Below are 25,275 nucleotides of genomic sequence, written 5' to 3'. Positions count from 1 at the left end.
GGGCCCACCCTCACCTCACTTGCAAATTCTGGTGATGCTCTGCACCCTCACCCAGAAGCTTTGCAGGAGACACCTGCATGACACCCAGCCTCCTCCTACAGAGCTTTTAGCGGTGATGGGAGGGGGCCTGCTAGCCTCCACAGAAAGCTAAGCCACCATTTAGATGTAGAAATGAAGGCATGGAGATGTGCACTAATGTACCCGCCAGGAAGGCTTAATTGCAACATTCCCCTTCTTCCATGAGCTGAAGTCCCTTTACCCCAAATATTGTATTTTTGAGGGAAAAATTAAAAGGCTCTCATAGTTTCTATAAACCTAATTAATGTCTTCCTGTTGAAACTTAAATATCCTAATTAACTATAAAGACAAATACCAGCAATTTATTTCTATTTTTATTCAAAAGCACATCCCCTCTCTCCCAAAGAAATGCTTATAGCAAACCTAAAGAGAGTTTACTGTGAGCTTGGCACTGTTCTCATTTAATCTCTCAACATTAATGGTCCTAGAGTAACTTGTTTAATAATATAGTTACATTTATTTAATGCTCAGACAACAGACCTGTGGTAGATACTGTTGTCATAATTATTTTACAGATGAGAAGCCTGAGGCACACAGACTGGACAGTGTGCCCAGCATCCTAGCTGGCAGGTGGAGAAATGAGGATTGTGGGCTGTCCAGCTCCTGCAGCCATATGCTCAAGTACATGGCTTCTAAGACCCATGGAACTCATTTTATTGTTAAAAAAAAAAAAAAAAGACATGAAATGAAATAGGATAGGCAGAAAAGAGGCAAAAAACCCTCCTAAAATCTTTTAAACCAATCTAGTGCTCTGTTAAAATCTGTGATTGATGGGGTTCTAGGTCACCATTTCCAGGCTTTTGAAAGGATGACCTCTACTCACGCTGCTGTTGGCCTAGGGTCTCCTTGGTGTCCTGCCTCCCCATGGGTAGTATTAAGGAGAGTTAAGAGCTTATGAGCAAAACACATGACGCCTCCTCTCCAAGGCCGCACACCTGACCACCAACAACAGGCACCATCACGCCCTGACAGAAGCAGGCAGCTCACTCTTTCTGTTTAGGTGGCGATTTCTATTAGTTGCAATTCGACAAAGCAGAGACAAAAGGGAGGCTGGCCCAGCTGATGACAATTCTAACAAGGCTATGAAGACATCCTCCCCCTCTCCCCACTGGGGAATGCTACCAGCTTACCCTCGCCCCCTTCTTGGCCAGCAGACAGACCAGCTTCATATGGCCAGCAGCTGCAGCATAGCAGAGGGCGGTCATGCCATTCTCTGACATTCCCTCCAGGCAGGCGCCAAATTCCAGGAGCAGAGTGACCACTTCCTCATGGCCAAGGTGAGACTGGACGCACAGGATTGGGGCATTATTTAACACTTCTGTTCTGTAGTTCACGTTGGCCCCTCCCAAAATCAGGAGACGGCTGACCTGTTGAATAATATCCCCCAACAAGATGAATTCTCACATAAACGTCAGTCACAACAGCATTTGTGGAGATGGGCAGTATCCTCATTCTAATCCAGGAGTTCCAAAACTAGAGTGTGCAACAGTACTATCTGCGAATGCACTGAAAATGCACATTCTTCATAGTGGAAAACTAAAAGGGCAGCTGCTTGGAAAACAGTGTGGAGGTTCTTCAAGATCTAGCAATCCCATTTCTGGGAATATATCCAATGGAAATGAAATCAGGATCTTGAAGAGACACCTGCACCCCCATGTTCACTGCAGTACTATTCACAATACCCAAAAGATGGAAACAAACTAAAATGTCTCTCAACCCATGAATAGAGAAGCAGAAGTGGTATGCACATATACAATGGAGTATTATCCAGCCTTTAAAAGGGAGGAAATCCTGTCACATGCTGCAACATGGATGAGCCTTGAGGACATTAAGCTAAATTTAAAAAGCCGGTCACAAAAAGACAAATGTATGATACCCCTTACATGAGGTACATAGAGAAGTGAAATTCAGAGAGACAAGTGGAATCATGGTACCAGAGGATGAGGGGAGGTGAAAAGTTTTCTTTAACGAGGGTAGTGTTTTAGTTTTATGAGAGGAAAAAGTTCTGGAGAGCTATTGCACAATAATGTGAATATATTTAATGCTACTGAATTCCGCACTTAAAAATAGTTAAGATGGGGGCGCCTGAGTGGCGCAGTCGGTTAAGCGTCCGACTTCAGCCAGGTCACAATCTCACGGTCCGTGAGTTCGGGCCCCGCATCAGGCTCTGGGCTGATGGCTCAGAGCCTGGAGCCTGTTTCCGATTCTGTGTCTCCCTCTCTCTCTGCCCCTCCCCCGTTCATGCTCTGTCTCTCTCTGTCCCAAAAATAAATAAACGTTGAAAAAAAAAATTAAAAAAAAAAATAGTTAAGATGATAGGTGGCTGGTTGGCTTAGTCAGTTAAGCATCCGACTTTGGCTCAGGTCATGATCTCATGGTCCGTGAGTTCGAGCCCCCGCGCATTGGGCTCTGTGCTGACAGCTTAGAGCCTGGAGCCTGCTTCAGATTCTGTGTCTCTGTCTCTTTGCCCCTCCCCTACTCGCACTCTCTCTCAAAAATAAATAAATAAATGTTAAGAAATGTTTTAAAATAGTTAAGATGGTCAATTTTATGTTTTTTTTTTAAACCAAAATTAAAAATTTTAAACACCCTGAAAAAAAACCTTAAAATGCACATTCTCCGGCTCCACTTTCAGATTTCTGATTCAGTGGGTCTGGAGTGAGGCCTGAGACTGCTTTTTAATAGTTCCCTGATGATATGGATACTGTTGGTCAGTGGACCACACTTTGAAAAATCACTGTTCAAATAAAAATAGAAAATTCATTTTTTATGGCAATGAAATAATCACGGGATTAAATAATTAACAGTGAGCTAACAAAGACAAAAGTAAATGCAAATACTCTTTTTTTTACAGGACACGTTCCTACAAGAAAAAGTAGAACACGTTAAAATGTTCCTGTGCCTCTGGGATTGTCAGCAGCACAAGACTCCCAGAAAATAATCTGTTTTTTCTACTGATTACCACATCCACCAACCACTAAACTTGCTGTGTGATTTTCAGAAAATTACGCAGTCTCTCTGTGCTTCAGGTACCTCCTAAGAAAACCCAGCGGAATGCCATCCCATGCTACCCAATAGGTACTCTTGGTTAACAACGTTGGAAGGTGCGCTTTTAGTACTTCCTTGCCGACCACCTTACAAGACTTTACCTGGAAGGTATGTGCTTAGAGGCAGAACTTTCCTAAAGATGTCTGTCGTTAATTAATACTTCGTCTGCTTCTTGGAAAAAAACATTTCCTTTGTCGGTGTAATGCTGCTGGTATTTTTACCACTTAACCCCCAATCGGTTTGTGGCTCTTCCCCCAGCCCACAGTTCTTAACCCTGCTGCACACTGAAACCACCTGGGAGCTTGAAAGTTTCCAGTGCTGGAGCCCCACCCTTGGAGATTCTGACTTGGCCATGGTACCAAGAGCTCCCAAGTGACTGCCGTTGGCAGCCAGGGCTGTAAACACATCAGGTGATAAATGCAGCTACAAAGCATGGGCTTGCTCGGAGCCAGGGACCCTCCAGCTGTGTGATTTGGGGCACGCTCCAACTGCCCTCGGCCTCAGTTCCCTCATCTGAAAAATGGAGATAACAGTTTCACTTCACTGAGCTGTTGTGAAGATTAAAAATGAACATGCCACACACACATACATACAGCACTTAGCATAGCCCTCAGCATCTCGTAAGTGCTAAATAAATATTGCCATGGTCACAGTCATCTTTTGTAAAATCTTCAGAAGGGACAAGACCCCAGGCCCCTGACAAGCACAGTAGGGAGCTCTGCCCCGGTGTCTGGCAACCCAGGTCTCCCTACCACCTTCCCCTCCCCTGCTATCACTAGCACAGAGCAGCAGGGAGATCTCCCACTTATTTGAGGGGAGACATAGGCAGCTCCTGTTAACAGCCACCAAACGGCACATCCAGAAGTTCTCAGGTACCTACAGCAAAGTCTCAGCTCCCTGAAAGTAGGTAAAACCTAGTAAGAACAACTCCCTTGACCGTTGTGAAAAAGAAAACCACAAGCCCAAAATGGTGTTTACTTGGGCCAGGCCCAGTCACCAAACTGGGGCTTTTAATACCTAACCTGACTGCAGTTGCAACCTCTTCCAAAAATAAGTCTTTGTCAATAGGGAATTTTCTGGTCAGCACCAAAGAGGTAATTTGTCACAGGGCCCTTCTCTACCCACCAAAAGAAAATGTGCATAGTAAGACCCTCTGCCCTTTCCCCTCAGGGAGGGTGATCTTGTCTGGAATAATCCTTTCCTTACTTCTGCTTATAACTTTCTTGCCCCACCCTCCTTCCTATAAAGAGCTTCCATTTTTGGGGTGCCTTGGTGGCTCAGTCAGTTAAGCATCCCACTCTTGATTTCGGCTCAGGTCATGATCTCACGGTTCCGGAGTTCGAGCCAGCCCTGTGTGGGGCTCTGCGCTGGCAATGTGGAGCATGTCTGGGATTCTCTCTCTCTCTCTGCCCCTCCCCATCCCCTCAAAATAATAAGCTTAAAAAAAAAACAAAAAAAAAAACCCTTCCATTTTGTACAACTCCTGAGGGTGCCCCTCTACTTGCTAGGGGGGATGGTGCCCAATTCATGAATCCCTTAATAAAGCCAATTAGATCTTCAAACTTACTCTGCTGAATTTTGTTTTTTAATACCATGCAGAAGATGCCAAGTGTTTTTCCAAAAGTGTTAACATCTCAATGAGGTTTCTGATCACTCTAGGAGACAGGCTCTTTTGTGACCTCTATTTGGCAGGTGAGAAAACAGAAGCTCAGAGGGATAAAGCACAGATTAGCTCTGGGCACAAAGCTAATTACTGTCACAGCCCAGCGGCTGCAGCAGCTCTAGCTAACACTGCTCTGCCTTCAAGGAAGGGGTTAATGGTTCATCCCGTACATTTATTCCTAACCACATGGAAATTTCCTGATTATCATCACCGCATAAGCTCTCCCTGGATAACATTTGGAAATGGCAATGTTATCTATAAACTTCTGGGTTTAATGAATGCAAGAAAATTTAAAAAAGGGGGTCCAGGGAGACAGTTGAAGCAATGTAATCACGAAAACGGAAGCGACACTGGAGTCTCAGTTTTCCAAGCATACTGGAGGTTCATAGCAACACAACCGTTTGAAATGTGTATCGCCTATCATGTAGAATATGACCGGATCCTTTCCACCAAGGGAAGTCAGGCCAAAGTCCACGCCTAGTTCCTGTCTTCTCCCCTCCCTGCCTTTGGCTGAGAGAAAAATTCTCCCGAGTCCACAGCCTTGGGAAGGACGCCCACAGCCGGCATGCACTCCAATGGTACAGTGTGAACAAAACAACCCGCTGGGTGGGAGCCTAGAGGCACTGGCAGCAAAGACCCTAGTGGGCCGGCATGACCCTGGCCTGGTGAGGGGAGACGACAGTGTTAGAAATCACTGGCGCGCCAGTAAAATTAAAATTCATCTACCAAAGTCATCATTCTGAAGCAAGTCACTTTAATTTACCAAAGTGGCAAACTGCAATTGCTCAAAATGACATTCATTCCTGTATGACAACATTTAATACTCTCTAAAAAAAGTTCCCTAATTGCATGCATAATTTTAAATTACTGTAATTTGTTCAAGATTCTGTGAAAACCTTTTTTTTTTTCTTGAAAGATAAAAGAAACAGAAGGATAATGGAACGCCTTAAAATTCTATAACCAAGTTATAGAATTTTGAGCACAGTGTAGAAGCAGATGACACTGAGGTTCTATAAAACAAAGTAACGACAAATAACTCTTAGAATTGAAAGTATGTTAAAAGTAAAGTCTATGATCTCAGGAGGGTCAAGCTCATTACGTTCTTATGCTGTACCTTTTAATTTACTGTCTTAAAAACACTTGTATTTAAAAACCCTGTATTTGACAGGGTATAACGCTTTCCATTGACTTTCCTCCACTTTAAAAGAGGAACTTCTGGGCCCATAATGCACTAGTGAAAACAGATATTGCTGCATTTTTATTTCTTTCTTCCTCATCATTATAGAATTTTATTAATTGTGGAGAATTCAAAAGCTATACTTTTAGCTGAGAGGAAAGATGAAACCATGGTATTGTAGTAACCTCAACTCTCATTTCTATAAAATCTAAGTAAAACAAAAACTCTTAATATGACTTCCACTATGATCATCCCTGTGATCAGTAGGAGAAGTTCTCCTTAACTACTAAAACCAGCTTCTCTGTAAAACATGCATGTGGGTTCAGCCTGGACACAGCACTCACACCGAAAAGTCTGGAAACTGGGGAGTGGGACAAAGCACAGGGTTCTTATGAGTGGCTCTCCACTGCTGCTTTGCTGCGAGGTGCCCCGCCAAGAGGGGAGTCAGGCTGAAATCCATTAAGCCTAGGACCCTAACAGTGGGCTGAGTCTGCCCGCAGAAGGCTATGCTTTTATCCTTGCAAAAACCCCGTCTGCATCCATGGGGGAGCAGTGGCCTTTCTCCAACCAGCACCGAGGTCCTGCATGGAGCACCAGGGCTCTAGGGGACCTGCTCCAGAGTCGGGGGACTCCCATATCCTTTATGACATAGGGGCTCCTCTGTGTGCTCACTTTACCCTCTCTACCTAGCCAGAGGAGAGAGAAAGGAAGCAGAACTATGTCTACCAAGGAAGCGCTCTGCAAGGTCCACACTCCCAGACACACAGCTGAATGGCAGGTGCTGAGGATGGGGTGTGCACACAGTGGGGGAGAAAAGGTGCAGGAGTCCCCCAAGGGCACTCTTTCCAGGTGGATCTGATGAACTGAAGTGAGGAATAGGGAAGAGAGATGCCCAGAAACCTCCAGGGCTTCAAAAGTCCTTCCCTGTATGACCACTTGCTTATACTCACCCTTGATGCTGCTGAGCAGGCAACAGGTATGATTGTGTTCATGGAGGTGTTGGAAGGGGAGGACCTGGCTCCTTGGGAAACTGCCTCAGAGGTTCTGTATGCAGCAGGGCACGTCAGGGCCTGGGGCTGAAAGGCCTGGAGTCCAGCTGACATATCGAGTGGAAGACACTTGTGATCTTTTTACTACATTGCATTGGACAGGATGGTTGTATGCTGCTGGAACATAAACCAGTAATTCCCACAATCTTTGTGGGAGTTAACCCTCCTGTGTTGCCTTAAAAGACACTTGGCCTTCATGTGTTTTAGATTCTCAGACTTGCTTAAAGGAGGAAGGAAAATTGACTCTAAAAAGCACAGCAGTGCACTGTGACATGACAGCCACTGATCAGGAGAGAAGAAGCTCCCGGCCCAGTAGCAGGTCGACCCCCCTACACTTTCCACAGTCATAAATGCACACGCACACGCAACCTTTAGGTAACACATTTTCTCTGTGCAACCATCGCTTTGTTGTCACTCATCAATGCTTAATTTCCTATGAACCATAAAGAGATAGTCCAGATTAGAGACCCAGGACAGTTTAAAAATCAATTTTCCCTAGAAATCTCCCTTTGACCTTTGGTTTCCTTTGTGAATTGCTTCCTTATCACATCCTCTCTTAGACAGTCCCCACGGGCTCACATGGCAGCCCACGTTTCCCTGCCCAGGAAAAAGCTAAACTTCTACAAGAAAACCAGTAATAGGGCATTCAAGCCTGTGCGATTTATATCGGGGGGAAAAGCATCATTAGAGGCTCCACCAGCTCCTGTGGCTGCCACATGGTACAGGGGACAGCAGGGCTGCTGGAGGAAAGGTGGTGGGGGCTGGGGCCCCAGCTTTCCGGACACAGGGTCGCTCACCTTCACATTGGGGGTGTAGAGATTCCTGAGAGAGGCCAGGGCGGCAGAGAGGCCCTCGGTGCTGTACCCGATCCACAGGGCTTGGAGGTGGCTTGAGGAGATTCCTGTCTTCTTACTGAGGCCCTGGAAGCAATCAGAGACAAGTGGGCCTCATCCTCTCCTTTCCCAGCTGCGTCAGGCTGAAAGGGGTAGGCCTGGGAGGGTGCAGACCTGCACTAACTCAGGGAAATGCCGAGGCACAGAGAACGCTGGACATGTAAGCCGTCCTTCCCACCCTAAAATCAAGAATCAAGGAACTAGCCCACCCTTGCTACATACACGATGCCTGAGGAAAGACATGGCAATGAAGACCAAGTTTCTTCTTATAGAAGTTCTCCAGGGGCGCCTAGGTGGCTCAGTCGGTTAAGCAGCCGACTTCGGCTCAGGTCATGATCTCACGGTCCGTGAGTTCGAGCCCCGCGTCGGGCTCTGTGCTGACAGCTCAGAGCCTGGAGCCTGTTTCGGATTCTGTGTCTCCCTCTCTCTGACCCTCCCCTGTTCACGCTCTGTCTCTCCCTGTCTCAAAAATAAATAAAACGTTAAAAAAAAATTAAAAAAAAAAAAAGAAGTTCTCCAGTCAAAGGAAGAATAAAATTTGGAATATCACCATCCTGTAACCCTTAATGCAGAGTCCAGGCAAACATCAGTAGTGACTGATAATACCCCACTAAGAGAAGCTAACATGAATTCCTTACCTCCTGATGGAAGAAAAACCCTACAGACATATAAAGAGTTTAAACTCTAAGTATAACTCTAAAGTAATTGTGACACCCTGCAAAAACAAAACAAAACAAAAACAAGCAACAACCAAACCCGAACCTGATTAAGCCTCTACATACAACTAGCAAATGACATGGGGCGCCTGGGTGGCTCAGTTGGTTAAGCATCAACTCTTGATTTCAGCTCAGGTCATGATCTCGAGGTTCACAGAGCCTGCTTGGGATTCTCTCTCTCCCTCTCTCTCTGCCCCTCCCCAGCCTGCACTCACTCTCACTCTCTCTCTCTCTCAAAAGAAATAAACTTCAAAACAAACAACTAGCAAATGACAGGAAATCCAGAGGAAAGAGAACCATGTTAAACTAGACCATGAAAAATAAGACCGCGATCAGAAAATCCAGGCTGTATGAAACTACACAGGTCACGCAGCTCACGTTCTTCAGCAACTAAATAACCGAGAAACAAAAGGGAACGAAAGAAATGGAAACTTTAGGTGAAGAGGAACTTTCTAAAACAGATGTTAAGGGGGAAAAAATGGGGCTCATGGAAGGCTCTGAGAGGGTTGATAAAGCTGTTGAAAATCTCCAAAACCAAACACTCAAAATGACAACAAAATTCTTCAAGGTGGCGCGTCTCACCTTGAAAATGTGTGCCTTCAGGATGTGATGGCCAAGCTCCATGGTTTGCTGGCGATTCAGCTTGCCCTCTTGTCGAGAGAACATGAATGCCAGGAGAGCGTGCCCATTCCTGGAACAAGAAACACAAAGCTTAGGAACAAAAGACTCCATTCCATGAACTGTAGGCTCTCAGGTGTGAACATCTCCACACGACTCTGGACTATTCTCCTGGTGCTTCAGCATCGCCAAACAAAATGGGTCAAAAGTTGCCTCTTTACAAAAGATGGCCAATGCTATTTATTCTTCAAGTCATTTTAGAGCTTTCTCTGGATTCCCCTATCTCTGTGGAGTGACCCAGAAAGAAGCTCTAGGACAAGGCAGGTCTTTACCTTTGGAACCATCCACTCTCTGTCCCTCATCCATCATTCTTCACCTTGTTTATTTATTTAGGTCTGTCACAAAAATGTCAATTCCATGGGATTAAGGGTCTTGCCTATGGCACATCAATAGGCATAATACCTAGCAAATGCCTAGCCCTTAGCAACCACTCAAATATGTATTTCTTGTATGGATGGATGAACAGAGGGACAGGTGGAGCAGAACCATCACTGGACCTGGCATTCAGGTCTCCCCCCCCTCAGTGTAATCACCACTGAGAGTAGACCTGGCCAAAGGATAAGACCTGACAAAGAGAACAAAACAAAAACCAAGCCATGCAAAGCAACAGCACATACTCAGAAATACCTAGAATTCTAGGCTTGGATGGAACACAGTTCGTTACTGGGTGGAGAAAACTAAGATGTACAAGCAGACTTGCTGTGTCTGGGCACATGGTGGACATTCAGCTGACACCACCAATTAACCCCTCACTAACCCTTTCATGAAGAAGCCATCCTACCCATCACCCTCTCCACATCTGCAAGACTCATTCCGTCTCCCGTGGGATCCATGCCTCTGTCTGAGCCAATTTGTTTGGGAAAGATGTTAGGGGCTGCTTATTCCAACAGCAATGACTTCTGTACAACGTGAATTATTTTCATTTCTATCAATCTGACAACTCTGAGGTGCTGGATGTTTTGTTTTGTTTTGTTTTGTTTTGTTTTGTTTTGTTTTGTTTTGTTTTGTTCTGGAGGGAAAGCAGGTAATGGTGGAGAAAAGGAAGCATTATGGGAAAAAAATGCATTCTCCCCAATGTTTTCTGGGAGTTACTAATCTAGATGAGTAAAATCATGCATCATTTAAATAGTGTTTAGCTATCCAACTGCCTGCCTGTTTTTCAAATAGGTCATAAACTATGTTAGAGATGAAAAAAAATCAAGGCAAGTAGAGACCAAGAGATTGCTTTTTATACTTCAGGGGAAGGCATGACTTAAAAACATGCTGACACTGAGTGCCTTGTCCAACATCTCGTAAGGGATTAGAGCTCTTCCACAAGCACACAGTCTGTACTTCTTTGCACACATTCCACCTCCCACACCTCAAGCTTGGGTTTTCCCTCTCAGATGAGATTCTCCCATGTTCCCACCCTTCCTGCTCCCTCCCAACTACCAGTGGTCCAGGCTCTATATCCTCCCTAGTTCCCTAGTCCCTAGCCATGGGCAGGTCCCAGGGTTCAACCTGGCTCACATCTCCCAGCCATAGCCTAAGCCATCCTTAGTCTCCTAGTCTGCTGAACTCAATGGCCACACCAACTGTGTCCACCACAAAGACATACTAGGCTAAGTACCATGGCTACACCCCTAATGGGGAAATGATCATGCATCCTTCAGTGGCTTCTAGTGATCTCAGCTAAGCACGTGGCTTCCTGCCTAAGGAGACAATTCATGTCATCACTAGATAGCTGTGTTCCATTCCTCTATATCCCATTTACTTTTCTTCCCTTCCTCCTAGATCCTGCAGTGCTTTCTAAGGCTACCTACACTTATAATTCTGTTCATTATATACCAGATGCAGAAACTTAGCTAATTGTTTCACTAAACCATACAATCCCGCAAACCACTAAACAATTTGTTTACATGAGGAAACAGAGGCCTGGACAGGTCAAATGATTTGCCCAAAAGATCAAATAGCTGGTGAACTGAGAAGAGATTTGAACTGCAGTCTACCTAATGCAAGCACCTATGCTCTTTATCAGTGCACCATGATTTCTCATTCATTCACGCATTAACATCCACCTTGTAACTAGCACCATGCTTGATATGGAGGATTCCACAGGGAACAATGTGAGGTGCTTCCCTGGAGGAGCTCTCAGCTACCAGAGGACTATAAACAACATTCATCAGAATGGTGCCATGAATCACCTCAATGGGAATACAGAGGAGACAAGTTGCCTGTGCTCCCCGCCCCTATCCCCTTGCATTTCCATTAGGTTTCCCCACATTATCCCACACCTTTCCAACAACACCTCCAACTCCTGTGTTAAAACAGCAACAACAAAAAACACCCTTTCCCCACAAACAAACCCAAACCTCTCCACCCTTACACTTCTTATCCCAGAATTTTGGTGCTCTCCTCTTCCATCCCTCACAGCTGGATGGAAGGAATCTCTAAGAATGTGGGACCTTCCTCCTCCACTGGGAAGCCAAACTCCCTCTTAGTTATCATCTTCCTTCACCTCTCAGCAGCTCTTGCACCCCAACCTCCTTCCTGGAATTCTGCTCCATACCCGAGAAGTCAGAGCTCCCTTTCTGCTAACTACACTCCCTCATCAGACCCCTCCACCACTTCTCCATGAATGATGCCACATCTTCACCTCCAACTTCCCCACCATCAGACTTCCCTCCCACTTGAACAGGCAGTTCTGCCAACCCCACCAGCCCAAGCTGCTATAACCAAAAGGCATCTCATGTCCTGCAACACGTGCTCCACACCTCCTGCTTTTCTTACCCTTCCTAAGAACAGTGCCACTCCTAGCTCTGTGGCTTAACACCCTGATGTCCTCTACAGCTCCCCCTTCTCCTTGACTTTGCTTATAAGGCCAAGCTGTACCCACCCATCTCATGTTAGCAGAGCCAGTCTCTACCCCTCTGCATCCCAAAGCCAGGTCCACCAAGTCCCTGCTGCTGTCACACAGGTTCTCATGGTCCAAACCTCCACACTCCTGCCAATGTAGGTAGTCTGCACTTTTGCCCTGCTCAATTGAGGGCTCTCCAGAGATGACTGATTAAAGTCTATTCTCCCTAGCACATCCTTCTGTTAAGTCTTCTATCCCATGACAAAAGCTCCAGCCAAACTAGGTTTGTTGTTGCCAAAACACAACCTGCCATTTGACATGAGGACTTGGACAGCTCCTTCTGTCTGCAATAGCCTCTTTTCCACCTACTAAAATCCTATCTGTTCATTCCTCAAGTCCATGACATGACAGCAGACAGGAGGTTGCTCAAGATTTTAAAACTCCTGATGCAACCCTAATGAACTGATGGATCCGGGAAATAATCATCAGGCCTCCGAAAGATATTAAGACATTGTGTGCCTCCTGATGGAAGCAGACCTACTATCTATTAAGTATCCTTGCAAAAAATATTTTAAGATAAAATCTGACCAATTTCAGGAAATAGAGGTGATAAACACACTAAATACCATGAGAATGCAATCAGCAAAATTCAGATTATGGGAAACCATATAGGACAAATTACTCAGTTGTTCTTTTTAAACAAATAAAATGCAAGGACAAAGCAGAAACAGAAGGAGAAGCAAATCTATAGATTAAAAGAGGCACTGTAAAATGCATTTTCATGATCTTATCTGGATCCTGATTCAAACATACTAGAAAAATATGAAGGAAGTAAAGAAATTTGGTCACAGCTAAATGTGTGATAATACTGATAAATTAGTCTTAACATTTTAGGTGTGGCAATGGTGTTGTGGTTAAGTGTGAAAATGTCTTTTTGAGGTACATAATCAGTTACTTGGTAAAATGTCGTGGTATCTACAACTTGTTATCGGCAAAAGATGACAGATGTAGTAAATATTGCAAAATATGAATTATGTTTCAGTCTAGGTGATGTGCATGAAGACTTTAAGCAACTTACTCATCTTTTTAATTCTGCTCCTGTAATTCTAACATAAGGAATAATGAAAACAAAGAAGAAAATTCTATTCCTTTCCTGAAAAGCACCAAGACATGCACAATAGGTTGCTTTATTTATAAATAACCCAGAAACAACTGCAAGGCCCCACAGTAAGGGTAAATAAAGTACATCATTATTCGCCTACTAGGAGGTTTGCACACCCATGAAAAATGATACTTTGCTAAGATTTCCAAACTGCTTGCTAAGCTATCCATGATGTGTAAGCAAAAAAAAAAAAAAAAAAAATGCAGGATAGGGATTTTAATATAGAAAAGATGATTTGGAGAATGTTTAAAATGCATGGAAAGAGACAGAAATAAAAAGTGAGATGTCATTGACGCTGGGTATTGGGTTCTTTTTGCTGCTTCTCCCTAATTAGGGCAAAATTACAACCAACTAGGGTGGGAAGAGAAATGCTACCCATCCTTCAAGGCCCAGCCCAAATGTCCTCATGTATGTGAAACACTTTCCAAAAACGGTCTTCCCTAGCTGGAAGCCTCCCTTTTAGAGTCCACGTGCAGTGCTTTCTTCCCACATGGTCACTTCCTCCCTCACTTGCCCCCTTGTGTGGGAAGCCCTTGAGAGCTGGGCCCTTATCCCAGGACTCTCTGAATCTGCCACAGTACCCTGCATGTGGTGGGCCCGCAGAGACTTCTGCTGAAATGCATCCAGTAGTGTCCTTTCACCAGCCTTGTCTGCTGAATGAAATTCCAGGACTAAAGGGGTCTTGGGTAGATGCTGATGTGCACAATGCCAAATAGGAACTCCTTATACTTCGCACCCTGGATGTCTCTCTTGTCCTGGTCCAGTCCTGGTCCTACCCTGGGTAATTCCCCACACATGCTTCTTGGAACACATCAGCACTCAGGAGCCCAACATTTCAGGTACACGTCTGCTAGTCACTGCACAGTGAGCTCTGCTCCAGGCTGCATTACCTCAGTGCTGCCCACCACCCAAAGCAGAGCGAGGCTTTACAGTGACTACAGTTCAACTTCCTCTGCTTCAAACCCTAGTGACAAATCTACATCCCCTGTTGAAGTTTCTCAACTTGTTTTTATGTTTCTACAAACTTGACTGTAGCCTATCTTCCTAGAAAATGATCCAACTTGGCTAAGTATGTCAAGTATATGGTACACATATCACCTTGTTATTTACAGTCTCGCTAAATAACCTGGGAGTTACAGTTTGTTGCCTCAAACCAGACTCAAAAGAACACATTTTTAGCCTGGTGTTACCTCAGAAAACAACAGTACCCCCAACATGAAACAGCCAGACTCCCATCTGGTCAATGTCAAATCAGTACTCATGGGGAAGAAGGTGGTGCAGCTTACAAATGCTTATTTCACCTCTTCATTCCTGGACCCCAGCATCTGGTCACCTGGCCAGTGCAGCTCATAGGGAACAGTTTAGCAGCTTGCTGGACCTGGTACCGAGTCGGGGGCAATTATGACTCACAGACAGCAGAAACCATTCAAGACAACAGTGATGCAGGCCAAGGCCAGGGCCAGGCAGAAGTAGTAGACAAGAACCCACCCTTATATAAGGAAACAAAAGCATCTGCACCCTCAAATTCCCTGACCTCTCACTCTGACTAGCATGAGGCCACATGAGAGGCAGGCTTACCACCTTCCCTCCCCTGAGAAGTGCAGAGAGTGGAGTCTTGGCCCCACCCTGCTGAGACTCCTCAGTGGAACCTTCCACTCCCTAGATGCAGCTGCTGCAGGACCATCTCATAAATGGGGCATCTGAGGTCTGAATCTGAATCCTGCTGACCCCAAGCCTGTTACACTGCACTGAAGCACAAATGCAAATAATCACAACCAGCTGTGATCACTGTGCTCCATTTGGGGCCTGCAGGCATATCTGATCCCTGGGACAAGATGCTATATGCCCAAGAGGGGCAGCAGTGATGCTAGGGGTCCAAGACAGTGCACAGACTCAAGGTGAGGAAGCTGAGCTGAGAGTGGCTTCTGGAGAAGCCCACTGTTCCCTGGAGCATGTACCACACTGTGACTCCCATAAAGGGGACCAAGGTCTAGAAGAGAAAGGACAGCAAAGAAAGGTCACCAGGCATTGCTCAGCTTCTCCCTCACTGGATGTACTCGCATACAAATTTCTAGCAATTAAAGGATGGAAGTTTTTGTTTAGCAGCAAGGTTTTCCACGGCCCTCCTGAATTGTTCATCATGTGTTGCCTTTCCATTGAGAAGGGTGAACTGGAGAGGAGGGGAAAAAAGGGTGAATTGTGTTTGCAACCCCTTCTCCAATCGCACATTAGACTCCCTGCAAACAGCAGACAGGAAGCGGCCTGCCATACCTGGGCTCGCATAGGAAGGCCGTGTTTTCACCATCTGCTCTCCAAACGAGCCACTCCCGGAAGGACGGGTGGCAGAACATGCGGGTTTTGTCTCGCCTCTTAATGAGGAAGCAGGAGAGAGCATCCATCCTCTGCTGGAAGTCCTCCCATCCCTGCTCCCCTTGTATGTGGCCCGCATTAATGGCCTGAAAGATCTGCTCATCCGTCATGGGGTGGAGGGATGCGAGGGCCACGTTTAGAATCGGAAGTGCTCTCTCAAAGGCGGACTGGGTCATGAACTTCATGTTGCACTGCAGCAGATAGAGCTCAGACAGAGACACGGGGACCACCTTGTAGCTGGCACTTTTGATGACCAAATGTCCCCTCTGGAAGAGGTCCAAGGTGAGTTTGAGGTACAGGTAGGAGCCGAGGCTCCGCAGCACCAGGTGGCTGCTCACTTTCCCAATAAGGGCGGCGTCGGCCTTGCCGTTCAGGGAGATGTTGCTGAGGATGTCCTGGCTGCTGTGGACCCTGTGCTGGACGTAGGCATGCAGGTCACTGTGAATGTCTTTGTTGTCCGGAAAGTCATCTAAGGAAAGCTTGACGAATGGCAGCGTGCTCACAATTTCCTGTGGAAAAAAAAACGCCAAAAACCCACAGTGTCAGTCCACAGAGATTTCTTTTTTATGTCAGCTGCATTTCAAACTAGATTCACTAGTTTTCTTTCAAGGAGGATTTTCATGGATTACAGGGACTCATTGTTTTGTATTAAAACATGTAATAGGATAAGTTGAAGATAAAAAGCTTATGTGAAAGAAATCCTGATGCGAGATCGAATCAGTAATGGCTTTCCCGAGGCCCTCATCTGAAGACTCAGAAACGAGCAAGATGTAAGAGCTCCGGGCAGACAATGGCAAGCTGGCCATTCCAGCACAGGGGCAGTGAGACCCTGAGGTGACCCAATACTCATAATCCTTACATTGTGCAGAGGTTACATAACAAGGACAGACACAAACCAGCACTGTGTATCTAAGAACACGGCCAGACACCGAGATAAGAGGCATCCCTCTCTGTGCATCAGATACTGGGACTGTATAACCGAGCCAGGAAATCTGAAACGGCCCCTGCCCCCCGGCAGGCTATACCGCAGCCACAGCATGCCTTAATGAAGGTGCCGTACTTCAGGATAGCCTGCTAGCATTTTTTTAACTGCTGTTCATTCCAAGTAAACTTTTAAGTTCAAGTATAACATACAAACCATAATTGCACAACGTCATTAATTTTTACAAAGTTAAATACATCTGTGTAACCAGCAGCGAGAAACAACGTCACCAGCTCTCGGAAGCCCTGTGTCCCTTTCCATCCCACCCCCATCCGAAAGATAAGCACTCTCCTCACACCTAACAGCAGAGAGGAGTTTTTGGTTTTTTCTTTAAGCTAACCACTATCTGGGGCGCCTGGGTGGCTCAGTCGGTTGAGTGTCCGACTTTGGCTCAGGTCATGATCTCGCGGTCTGTGGGTTCAAGCCCCGCGTCGGGCTCTGGGCTGACAGCTCAGAGCCTGGGGCCTGCTTCATATTCTGGGTCTCCCTCTCTCTCTCTCTGCCCTCTCCCACTCATGCTGTCTCTGTCTCTCAAAAATAAACAAACACTAAAAACAATTAAAAAAAAATAAACTAACCACTATCGTTTCTGAAGAATTTGACCCATGTCCTCACTGAATATAATAATTGCAGGGGGCAGGCTGAGTATAATCACTCCCATTTTACATGGATGGTAACCGAACCCTGTGAAAATTTAAACAGCTAGTACAGAAAATATAGGACTCCTGTTCCTTTGCTCTATCGATTACCAAATTCCGCTTACTGTGTGATAAATGACTACAAAGGGTATAAATCAAACGGCCATAAAAACAAATGTCAAGTGAGGCTAGGCCTAATGCCACTTTTAATGAGAAAAGAAAAGAACCCAAATGCTATTTTTAAATAGACATCATCACAAAAGGGCAAAAATCAAAATCTAAGAGTAATGTCTTTACTAAAAAAGGACAGGGGTAGAGGGAAGAAGTCAAAGGTTGGTAAGATATAATTTGGGTTCAAATGAGGGGAAAGATGAGGAAAAGAATTAAAAAAAAAGCACTTCATTTTGCTACAAGTGGAATCTTATGTTGAAGTTTTATGAAAAAATAGACCTTATTTCAGAATTGGCCTTAAAAATCTTTTCTTCCTTGAAAGAAAGGAAGAAAGAAACAACAAAACAGAGAAGGAAGGAAAGAAAATAAAAGAAACAAAGTCCCACTGCAATTCCACACAAATAACTACAGGAATAACTTTAAACTCCAGTAGATAAATTGAGTTACTTCCAGGGCTGGACTCTTGTATTTTGGAAGTGCAGGGACAGTGCAGTGCTAAGAGGAGACTTTCCTGACATCTTGATTCATGGAAGGTAAAAAGGTCAGAGTTTCACTCATTTGGGGCTTTGTGGACTAAATATTTCAAAGTCCTAATGTAGTTTTCAATTAAGCAGCTAAACGCTTTTTAACAGTTTATGTTGTTAATCACTATAAATTCTGGGTATGAGGTCTTGGAAAGAGACTGGAGAATTCTTTCTCACCTGAAAATTTGCTCTTACAGTCACAATCAGCTTCAACCAGGCAGGAAACTTAGAAATAATTTTGGTAATAAATGAAGAAAGCGTATCTCCATAATCAGGCTTATGAAACTCCGCTTCATTTAAGCCATCTATCAAAATAATATATTCTTCTTCAGGAATTTTCTGCTCTAAAGGATAAAATAATTTTTTAATTAAGAAATTATACATTTCTAGAAAATGGCACCACCCAGTGAATTTTAGTGTTAGGAAAAGCTAAAAAGGTTTACATATTGCAGAAGAAATGGTTTTCAGAGAAGCACATTTTCTATTAAATTTATAATGAAAACCAGAGCAGACAGCCAAGAGAAAAACAAATCTTATAAAACAGTTTTCAGAAACATATTGCATTACACACATTAGCAGGATCTCACCCATGGATATGATACAGTTAGCTCTTCATACACTCCTTTCACTGGGGTGAGCTATAGCTAAGATAACTGGCATATATGGAGATTAAATCTGGAAAAGATGCTAGGTCCTCCCCATAGAATCCCCCCTGCCCTGCAATGGATGTCCGGGAATGAAAAGGGACCCTCAAAAGCCAAGCATCTGGCCCAAGGCACACAGCCAGCCAGTGGTGAGAACCTCACTTTTACAGACTCCTAGAACAGGGCTCTTTCCCACAAGCCTGAATCTAGTTTTCTATTTATTAGCACCAACTTTCTGTCCAAGAAACTGAGGAGAAATGATGACAGATCTGTTTCCATACCAAAGTGTTATGGAGGCAGGTAAACTAGCTTAAAAGGTGAGGAATGAGGAGGAGAAAGGATAAGAAATGAACAGCCCATAATAGCATTAATGTCCCCTACCTTGTCGAGTATTTCAAGGACAAAAAAAAAAAAAAAAATCAAATGAACACTTCTAGAAAAGCCTTTAGGATCAACTCAACTGAGCAGAGCCCCTGAAAAAAAAAATAGCTGGCAAGTTCTCCAATCAACCAACTTGTTCCCCCACTAGGTAGGAATATAAAATATGCAGGCAACAGTTTCTAGGGCATAAGTCATCTGTATAACCTATGGTTACAAATTAGCTACTTTGGAAATATTCAACGGGGAGTGAATTCTTTATTGGAGGCATTTCTTTCAAAACTACACCATTCAAGAAGCAAGCAGGGACCCTAGGGACATGGTCCTGAGTAAGGGAATGAGCAGTGCACAGATTCACCCACATCCTTGCCTGGCACCCACCCTCGCCCCCATCCAAATGCTTCTGAGGACCGTCCCAGGGACTCTGGACTAGAGAGAGAGGGTGTGGGTGGCTGCTCGGAAGTACCGTTTCTCAGGCTTGTGAGCGGTTCCAGCACTCCTCTCCTGAAGGCGGCCACTGGGTCCTGCACGCAGGACCGGAGGCTCAGCATGCTCTGTAGCTGGGGCTCCCTGATCAGTAGGTCCCTGTAGGCGGCCAGCTGGTGGGACCGGCACAGCAGAGCTGCAATGCTGTGCACGAACTCGGGCACCAGGCACGTGTACGTGTTGTCAGCTTGGCAGTAGTGGTAGGCCACGACCTATGCGGGAAGCAGAGCCGTCAGCACCCCTCTTGACATGCTCCCTCCGTGATCTCAAACACATGCGATGCCCCCTCTGCCACAGGAATGAAATACGTTGTTTCCATTCCCCAACACTGAGTCATTATTTAGCTTAATTGTTTCAGTTATTCTTTCATTCATTCACACGGTTTGCCAAGTTCTGGGCAGACTCTTAATTGCAGCCGCAAATCCATCTTGATTAGCACTAAAATCAGCACAAGGTACTCTGTATCAAAAATAATGAATAAGCCTCATTCATAAAACCTAAAGCCAATCCTGGCTTAGAGCATCTCTGAATAATCCCAATGTACTCAACATCCAGAAGTGCCACATTCACTTCATTCCTACTTTCAAAATAGCAGCATTTCCTTGGGAAACTCATGTGCTGCTCCCCAAAAGCAGATAAAGTTGGTGGCTAGGAAAGTGGCTCAATCAGTTGAGCATCCGACTTTGGCTCAGGTCATGATCTCAAGGTTTGTTGAGTTCAAGCCCTGCATCATGCTCTGTGCTGACAGCTCAGAACCTGGAGTCTGCTTCAGATTCCGTGTCTCCCTCTCTGTCTGTCCCTCCCCTTCTTGTACTCCGTGTCTCTCTCAAAAATAAATAAATGCTAAAAAATTTTTTAAACCTTTATTTATTTTTAAAATGTTTTTATTTATTTTTGAGACAGAGAGAGACAAAGCACGAGCAGGGGAGGGGCAGAGAGAGGGGGAGACACAGAATCTGAAGCAGGCTCCAGGCTCCGAGCTGTCAGCTTAGAGCCCGACGTGGGGCTCAAACTCACAGACTGTGAGATCATGACCTGAGCTGAAGTCGGACGCTTAACCGACTGAGCCACCCAGGCGCCCCAAACATTTATTTATTTTTGAGAGAGAGAGAGAGCACAAGCCTGCACACACATGGGTGCATGCGTGTAGGGGAGGGGCAGAGAGAGAGAGGGAGGGAGAGAATCCCAACCAGGCTTCAGCACTGTCAGTGCAGAGCCCTTGAAGGGTTTGATTCCACAAAAGGTGAGATTATAACCTGAGTCAAAATCAAGAGTCAGACATTTAGCCGACTGAGCCTCCCAGGCACACCTACAGCCGCTTCTTTTTCCCAGACAGGAGGGCCAGCAGCCTAGCTCAAACCTTTAGTCTCCTCCCCACACACACACCTGACACCGGAGATATTCAACAACACCAGAGTCTGAAGGACCAAAATCAGAAATTACCAAACGTCTGCCTATAGCGTGAAGAGACACATAGGAGAGAGGTTCCTTCCCAAGCACTGAGGGGATAAGGAGTGTTGCCTTTGTTGGGATGGATTTGAAGGGGCAGCAGGCTACTTAGAGTCCAAGGAAAGTGCCAGGTGCAGAACTGTCCTGGGAGAAGAGCTCTGTAGATGTATGGAAACTCTGATACATTCCCACATGAGAATACAAGGAGGAACAGGGAGTATGAGAAAAGGAAGGTGAAAAAAGTAAAAATGTATGTGTGCAAAGTGCTTTCTGTTCTCCAGAAGGGTCTGAGTGCCTGCTGTTCCCAGAGCTCCTCACAACCCTGCCTCACCCGGTGTGGTTCACAGCTGCGGACTGCACGCAGGTTAAATGCCTCACCAGGTAACAAGGGCAGGCAGTGGAAGCTCTGGGATTAGATTCCAGGTCTGTAGACTCTTAAAAGCAAGTGGCAAGAGTAGACATGGCCAATTTGGAACTGTTGTGTGACTTCTGTTTTAGATTAAAATTATCATCCACACTCTGAGGAAAGCTGATTGCCCTTCCCCTTTGCCCTGGAAAGATGAGCAGGAACACAGGAGGATCCCTAAGCTTGTAGAAACCACCAATAAGACAGGCAGCACCCCGGTCTATGTCAAGCACCGTGTCTGACCGAAGAAGTCTGTCAGCCCAACAGTGGGTCATGAAACCAGTCTGGAGCCACAACAACTTGTTTTCATTTCATAAAGTTGGTTATATAAGGCTGCGAGAATTACTGTGATGCTTTTGCTTCAGTTGTGTGTTGTGAGTACGTGCACAGGTCTTCCAGGTAAAATATATCTCTTATTGCAGGTCACAAAGTGGTTTGAAAAATCACTATAGCAGGGTGGCTTTGAAGTCTGCACTATACTCTTCTCATCTCAGATCGCTCATTTCTGACTAGAGGACTGTCGCCAATCAGTGGCTGGAGCCGCCTACGCCAGTGAGGAGCAGCTCGCACCCGAGAAGGAGAAGCAAGGAGCAAAGATCTGGGGCAAAAAAGCCTTCTGTTCAGTCCCCTGCACCAAACTCACCCTCAGAGCATTTCCTCTGAATCCAGGGGCATTCCTAGACGCCCCTGGCACCATCCACCTCATGCTCCCCAGCTCTGCCTGCCCCACCACTGCTGCCCAGGGAGACCCCAGCAGGTCACTAGCAGTGAGAGACGTAACTGTTCTAATGCACAGGGTGGCTTATGAACTTGTCACAGATGCTGAGCAGATGGAAAATTTCAGAAGGACCCTGATGACCGTGAATCTATCAAGAGAAAGTCAGCCAAGTCTCTTTTTTAACCTCACAAGAAACCTCTGACAGAGGGATGCAGGGAACCAAAGTCCCCAGGCAACAGAGAACAGGCGTGGTGAACTGGATCACGTTCAAGGCTCCCAAGTGAAGGACAGCACATGCTTGTAAGGATGGATTTGTGGCACCTGTGATACCACCTGCTACTTTGAGGAATTCTTTCAATCCATTTTTTTTTAATTTTTAAAAAAATTTTACAATGTTTATTTATTTATTTAGAGAGACAGATAGAGTATGAGAAGGGGAGGAGCAGAGAGAGAGGGAGACACAGAATCTGAAGCAGGCTCCAGGCCCTGAGCTGTCAGCACAGTGTCTGAGGTGGGGCTCGAACTCACAAACCACGAGATCATGACCTGAGCTGAAGTTGAGCGTTTAACTGACTGAGCCACCCAGGCGCCCCTCAATCCATTGTTTAAGATGAATCAAAGTCCCCTGCCAGTGTCTGGAGATATTTATTTTCATTAATACCTTTTACTTGGAGTACTTGATCACTATTTTATCAAAAGGTACCTTTTTACATTAAAGAACTATCTCTGTTTCAAGATCCCTTTTTCTATTCCTTTATCAGAAGCCAAACTAACAAATCTTGTTCTCTTTCTAGAAGAGTCCCCTAGAGCAGGAGCAGGTTACCTTAGAAGCGAGGTATTTCACTGCGTCCTCTCTTGGTCTCTGGTTCTCAGGAGTATCAGACCCAGACCCAGGGGGTGTTTTGGCCATGTTGGTAACAACTGCAGAAGAGCTCGGTGAAAGCAACGGAGTGAAAGGAAGATCCTGGGAGGAATCCGAAGCTGCCGAGAAAGAGGCCAATTTCATCATTACAACATCAGAATAGGGGTATGATGAGATAGTGAACGGATTGCTTGAGTAGACCCAAAGAGTACTTTAATAGGTAATGAGTGAACAGCGTTCCAAATGCAAAGGTCCAACGGAGAACACAAAGTGTCCCTCTCAGCCCTGCCCCCCATACACCCAGATACCCTCCCAGGAGCAGTGCTCTTTCTGGTTTCTTTCATTTTCTTTATATAAAGTCTTTTTGCTATATATATATATATATATATATATATATATACATATATACATATATGTATATAAATATATATAAATAAATATAAATATGTATGTGTGTGTATATATATATAAATAAACTTTCATGGCTCACTGTTCCTGTTCACCATGTTAGAGACACTTTCTTTTAATGGGTTTATTATACATACAATAAGATGCGATTACTCAAATATTGCCTTCTATTTCAAGTTAGTTTTTATACTATGAGTAAACCCAGCACAGAGGACAAAGGCTGTGGAGAACAGGGTACAAAAGAATTGTGCACAGACTCCTCCTGGCTTTTTCTGCCAGGAGCCAAACCCCCTTGGTTTTAGGACCCGAACTCTCCAGGGCACCTAATCAGGCCTCACAGGCCCTACAGCGGAGACAAGACCAGGGAAGGCTGTTCTCATCCCAGGTGATGGCTTCCTGGGTGCCAGGATGGATGGAAGGGTTCAAACAGGTTTCCCAATGTGCTGGCAGACCAGGTACGGCAGCTAGAACAACTTGAGGAACATGGGGACTGTTTATCCCACAGCAATGTCCCCCATCTACCTGACACGAATATCATAAACTAGATGAGTGGTTAAATATGCACATACTTTTTGGTGGTGAACTGGGGCTGCTGGAAGCAATCTGCCTCATGCGGCTTCCGTGGCAGCTAAGTGCCACCAACTTAGAAATGATTGCGGTCTTCCCAAAGCCCACGTTTCCAACCACCACGGCTCCTCTATTTTCTGTCAGTTCTGTGTTCCTCAAGTTTTCTTCTATCTGGTGAAAGAGCCAATCCCTTCCCACAAACACAGAGTCCGTTGTTATGCTTGGTACTTCAAACAACAGGGGTTTCAACAAAATGTCCTGTGGCTTGTAGGGAGCAAATCGTGCTTAGAAAAAAAAAAACAAAAAACAAAAAACAATCATTATTTTAGAAGAATGTCATAATTTTATACACTGATATACTTAGTATTAGCCTAAATTTAGGTTTACCCTACAAGGAATCCGTATTTCCAGTCTGGTTCTATGAATACTTCTGTAATACCTCATTCATAATCCCCTGTTGGTTTTACAAAGGGTCCTATTAAAATGACTTGCTACTTCTTTAATCATGACTCAGGGCAGACACCAGAGGATTAGGAAAAGGGATTCAAGTGGCCAAACCAGGCCTCATCGGTTTGTCTGAAACAGTGTTTAAGATAGGCTCCTTCCACTACTGTGTTAGTAAAATGGAAATGTTTTCCTAGAGACGGGGCCCCAGCTCTCATCTTGGTGTGATGATGAGTGGCCCCTTTGGCAAGATTCCCGACCACCCGACTGTGTGTTACGGGTAGACTTAAGAGGTGACCAACAGCCCAGGGAAATGAAACAAAGCTGACTCTTTGTTGGTCACAAAAAATATCCAGTGAGTGTTAAATTACTCCTCATTCCAAAATAATATACTGCAGAATTATTTTCCAACTCCAGAAATGAGTTCATCACATATTTTAAGGAAGAAGTCCCAAACCACTAAAGGACGGCCTCCTAGCACATTTAACAAACTTTTAGCACACACACACAATTCACGTCATGGTTTTAAATGAGCTGGCTTAAACGCTGGTTATCCCAGATCCTCAATGTTGAGTGAATGTGCTCATTATATCCATTATCCCAGCAGATGCAAAGATAAGTACCTTTAACTTCCTGTGCCCTACCTCCGGCTGTATTGTGCCACGGCAATCTAATTGACGTTCGAAGAGGGGCATTTCTCTGCCCGTCTAAATAACTCAGATCCTCCAACTTGGTTGAGCTTGTTGCTGTAATATTAAACTGAAGTTTAGTCTTTTCAAAGGTGATTTTAATATCATACCCAAACTACTACAAATTATAAATTACTAAGCAATTCCATTCAGGCTTTCCATTCACTTCAAAGTAACTTTAGTTTTGTTTGCCCATCCCAGCTTATTTTTCCAGCAAGGAGTTCACCGAAAAGTGGCAA

The 25,275-nt window shown here is 44.9% G+C and overlaps 1 protein-coding gene across 16 annotated transcripts in view; it reads right to left on the bottom strand.

The window, feature by feature from the left end:
• Positions 1–25,275, bottom strand: part of TANC1 (tetratricopeptide repeat, ankyrin repeat and coiled-coil containing 1) — a 238,009-nt gene that overhangs the window by 33,574 nt on the left and 179,160 nt on the right. For 12 of the 16 annotated variants that reach the window (XM_027055689.2, XM_053215116.1, XM_027055695.2 and 9 more), the window contains 9 exons: positions 24,971–25,093; positions 23,906–24,187; positions 22,890–23,047; positions 19,474–19,705; positions 18,163–18,329; positions 15,572–16,179; positions 9,207–9,315; positions 7,813–7,935; positions 1,209–1,445 (listed from right to left, as the gene is read on the bottom strand). In XM_027055689.2, coding sequence (XP_026911490.1) covers positions 1,209–1,445; positions 7,813–7,935; positions 9,207–9,315; positions 15,572–16,179; positions 18,163–18,329; positions 19,474–19,705; positions 22,890–23,047; positions 23,906–24,187; positions 24,971–25,093 — 2,039 coding nt within the window. The remainder of the gene's footprint in view (positions 1–1,208; positions 1,446–7,812; positions 7,936–9,206; positions 9,316–15,571; positions 16,180–18,162; positions 18,330–19,473; positions 19,706–22,889; positions 23,048–23,905; positions 24,188–24,970; positions 25,094–25,275) is intronic. The other 4 variants (XM_027055692.2, XM_053215118.1, XM_027055693.2 and 1 more) reach the window with 1 other exon arrangement.

This window comes from Acinonyx jubatus, chromosome C1, assembly GCF_027475565.1.
Source record: "Acinonyx jubatus isolate Ajub_Pintada_27869175 chromosome C1, VMU_Ajub_asm_v1.0, whole genome shotgun sequence".
NCBI lineage: Eukaryota > Metazoa > Chordata > Mammalia > Carnivora > Felidae > Acinonyx > Acinonyx jubatus.
Note: the sequence above shows the minus strand (reverse complement) of the source record. Positions and strands in the feature narration are given on the sequence as shown.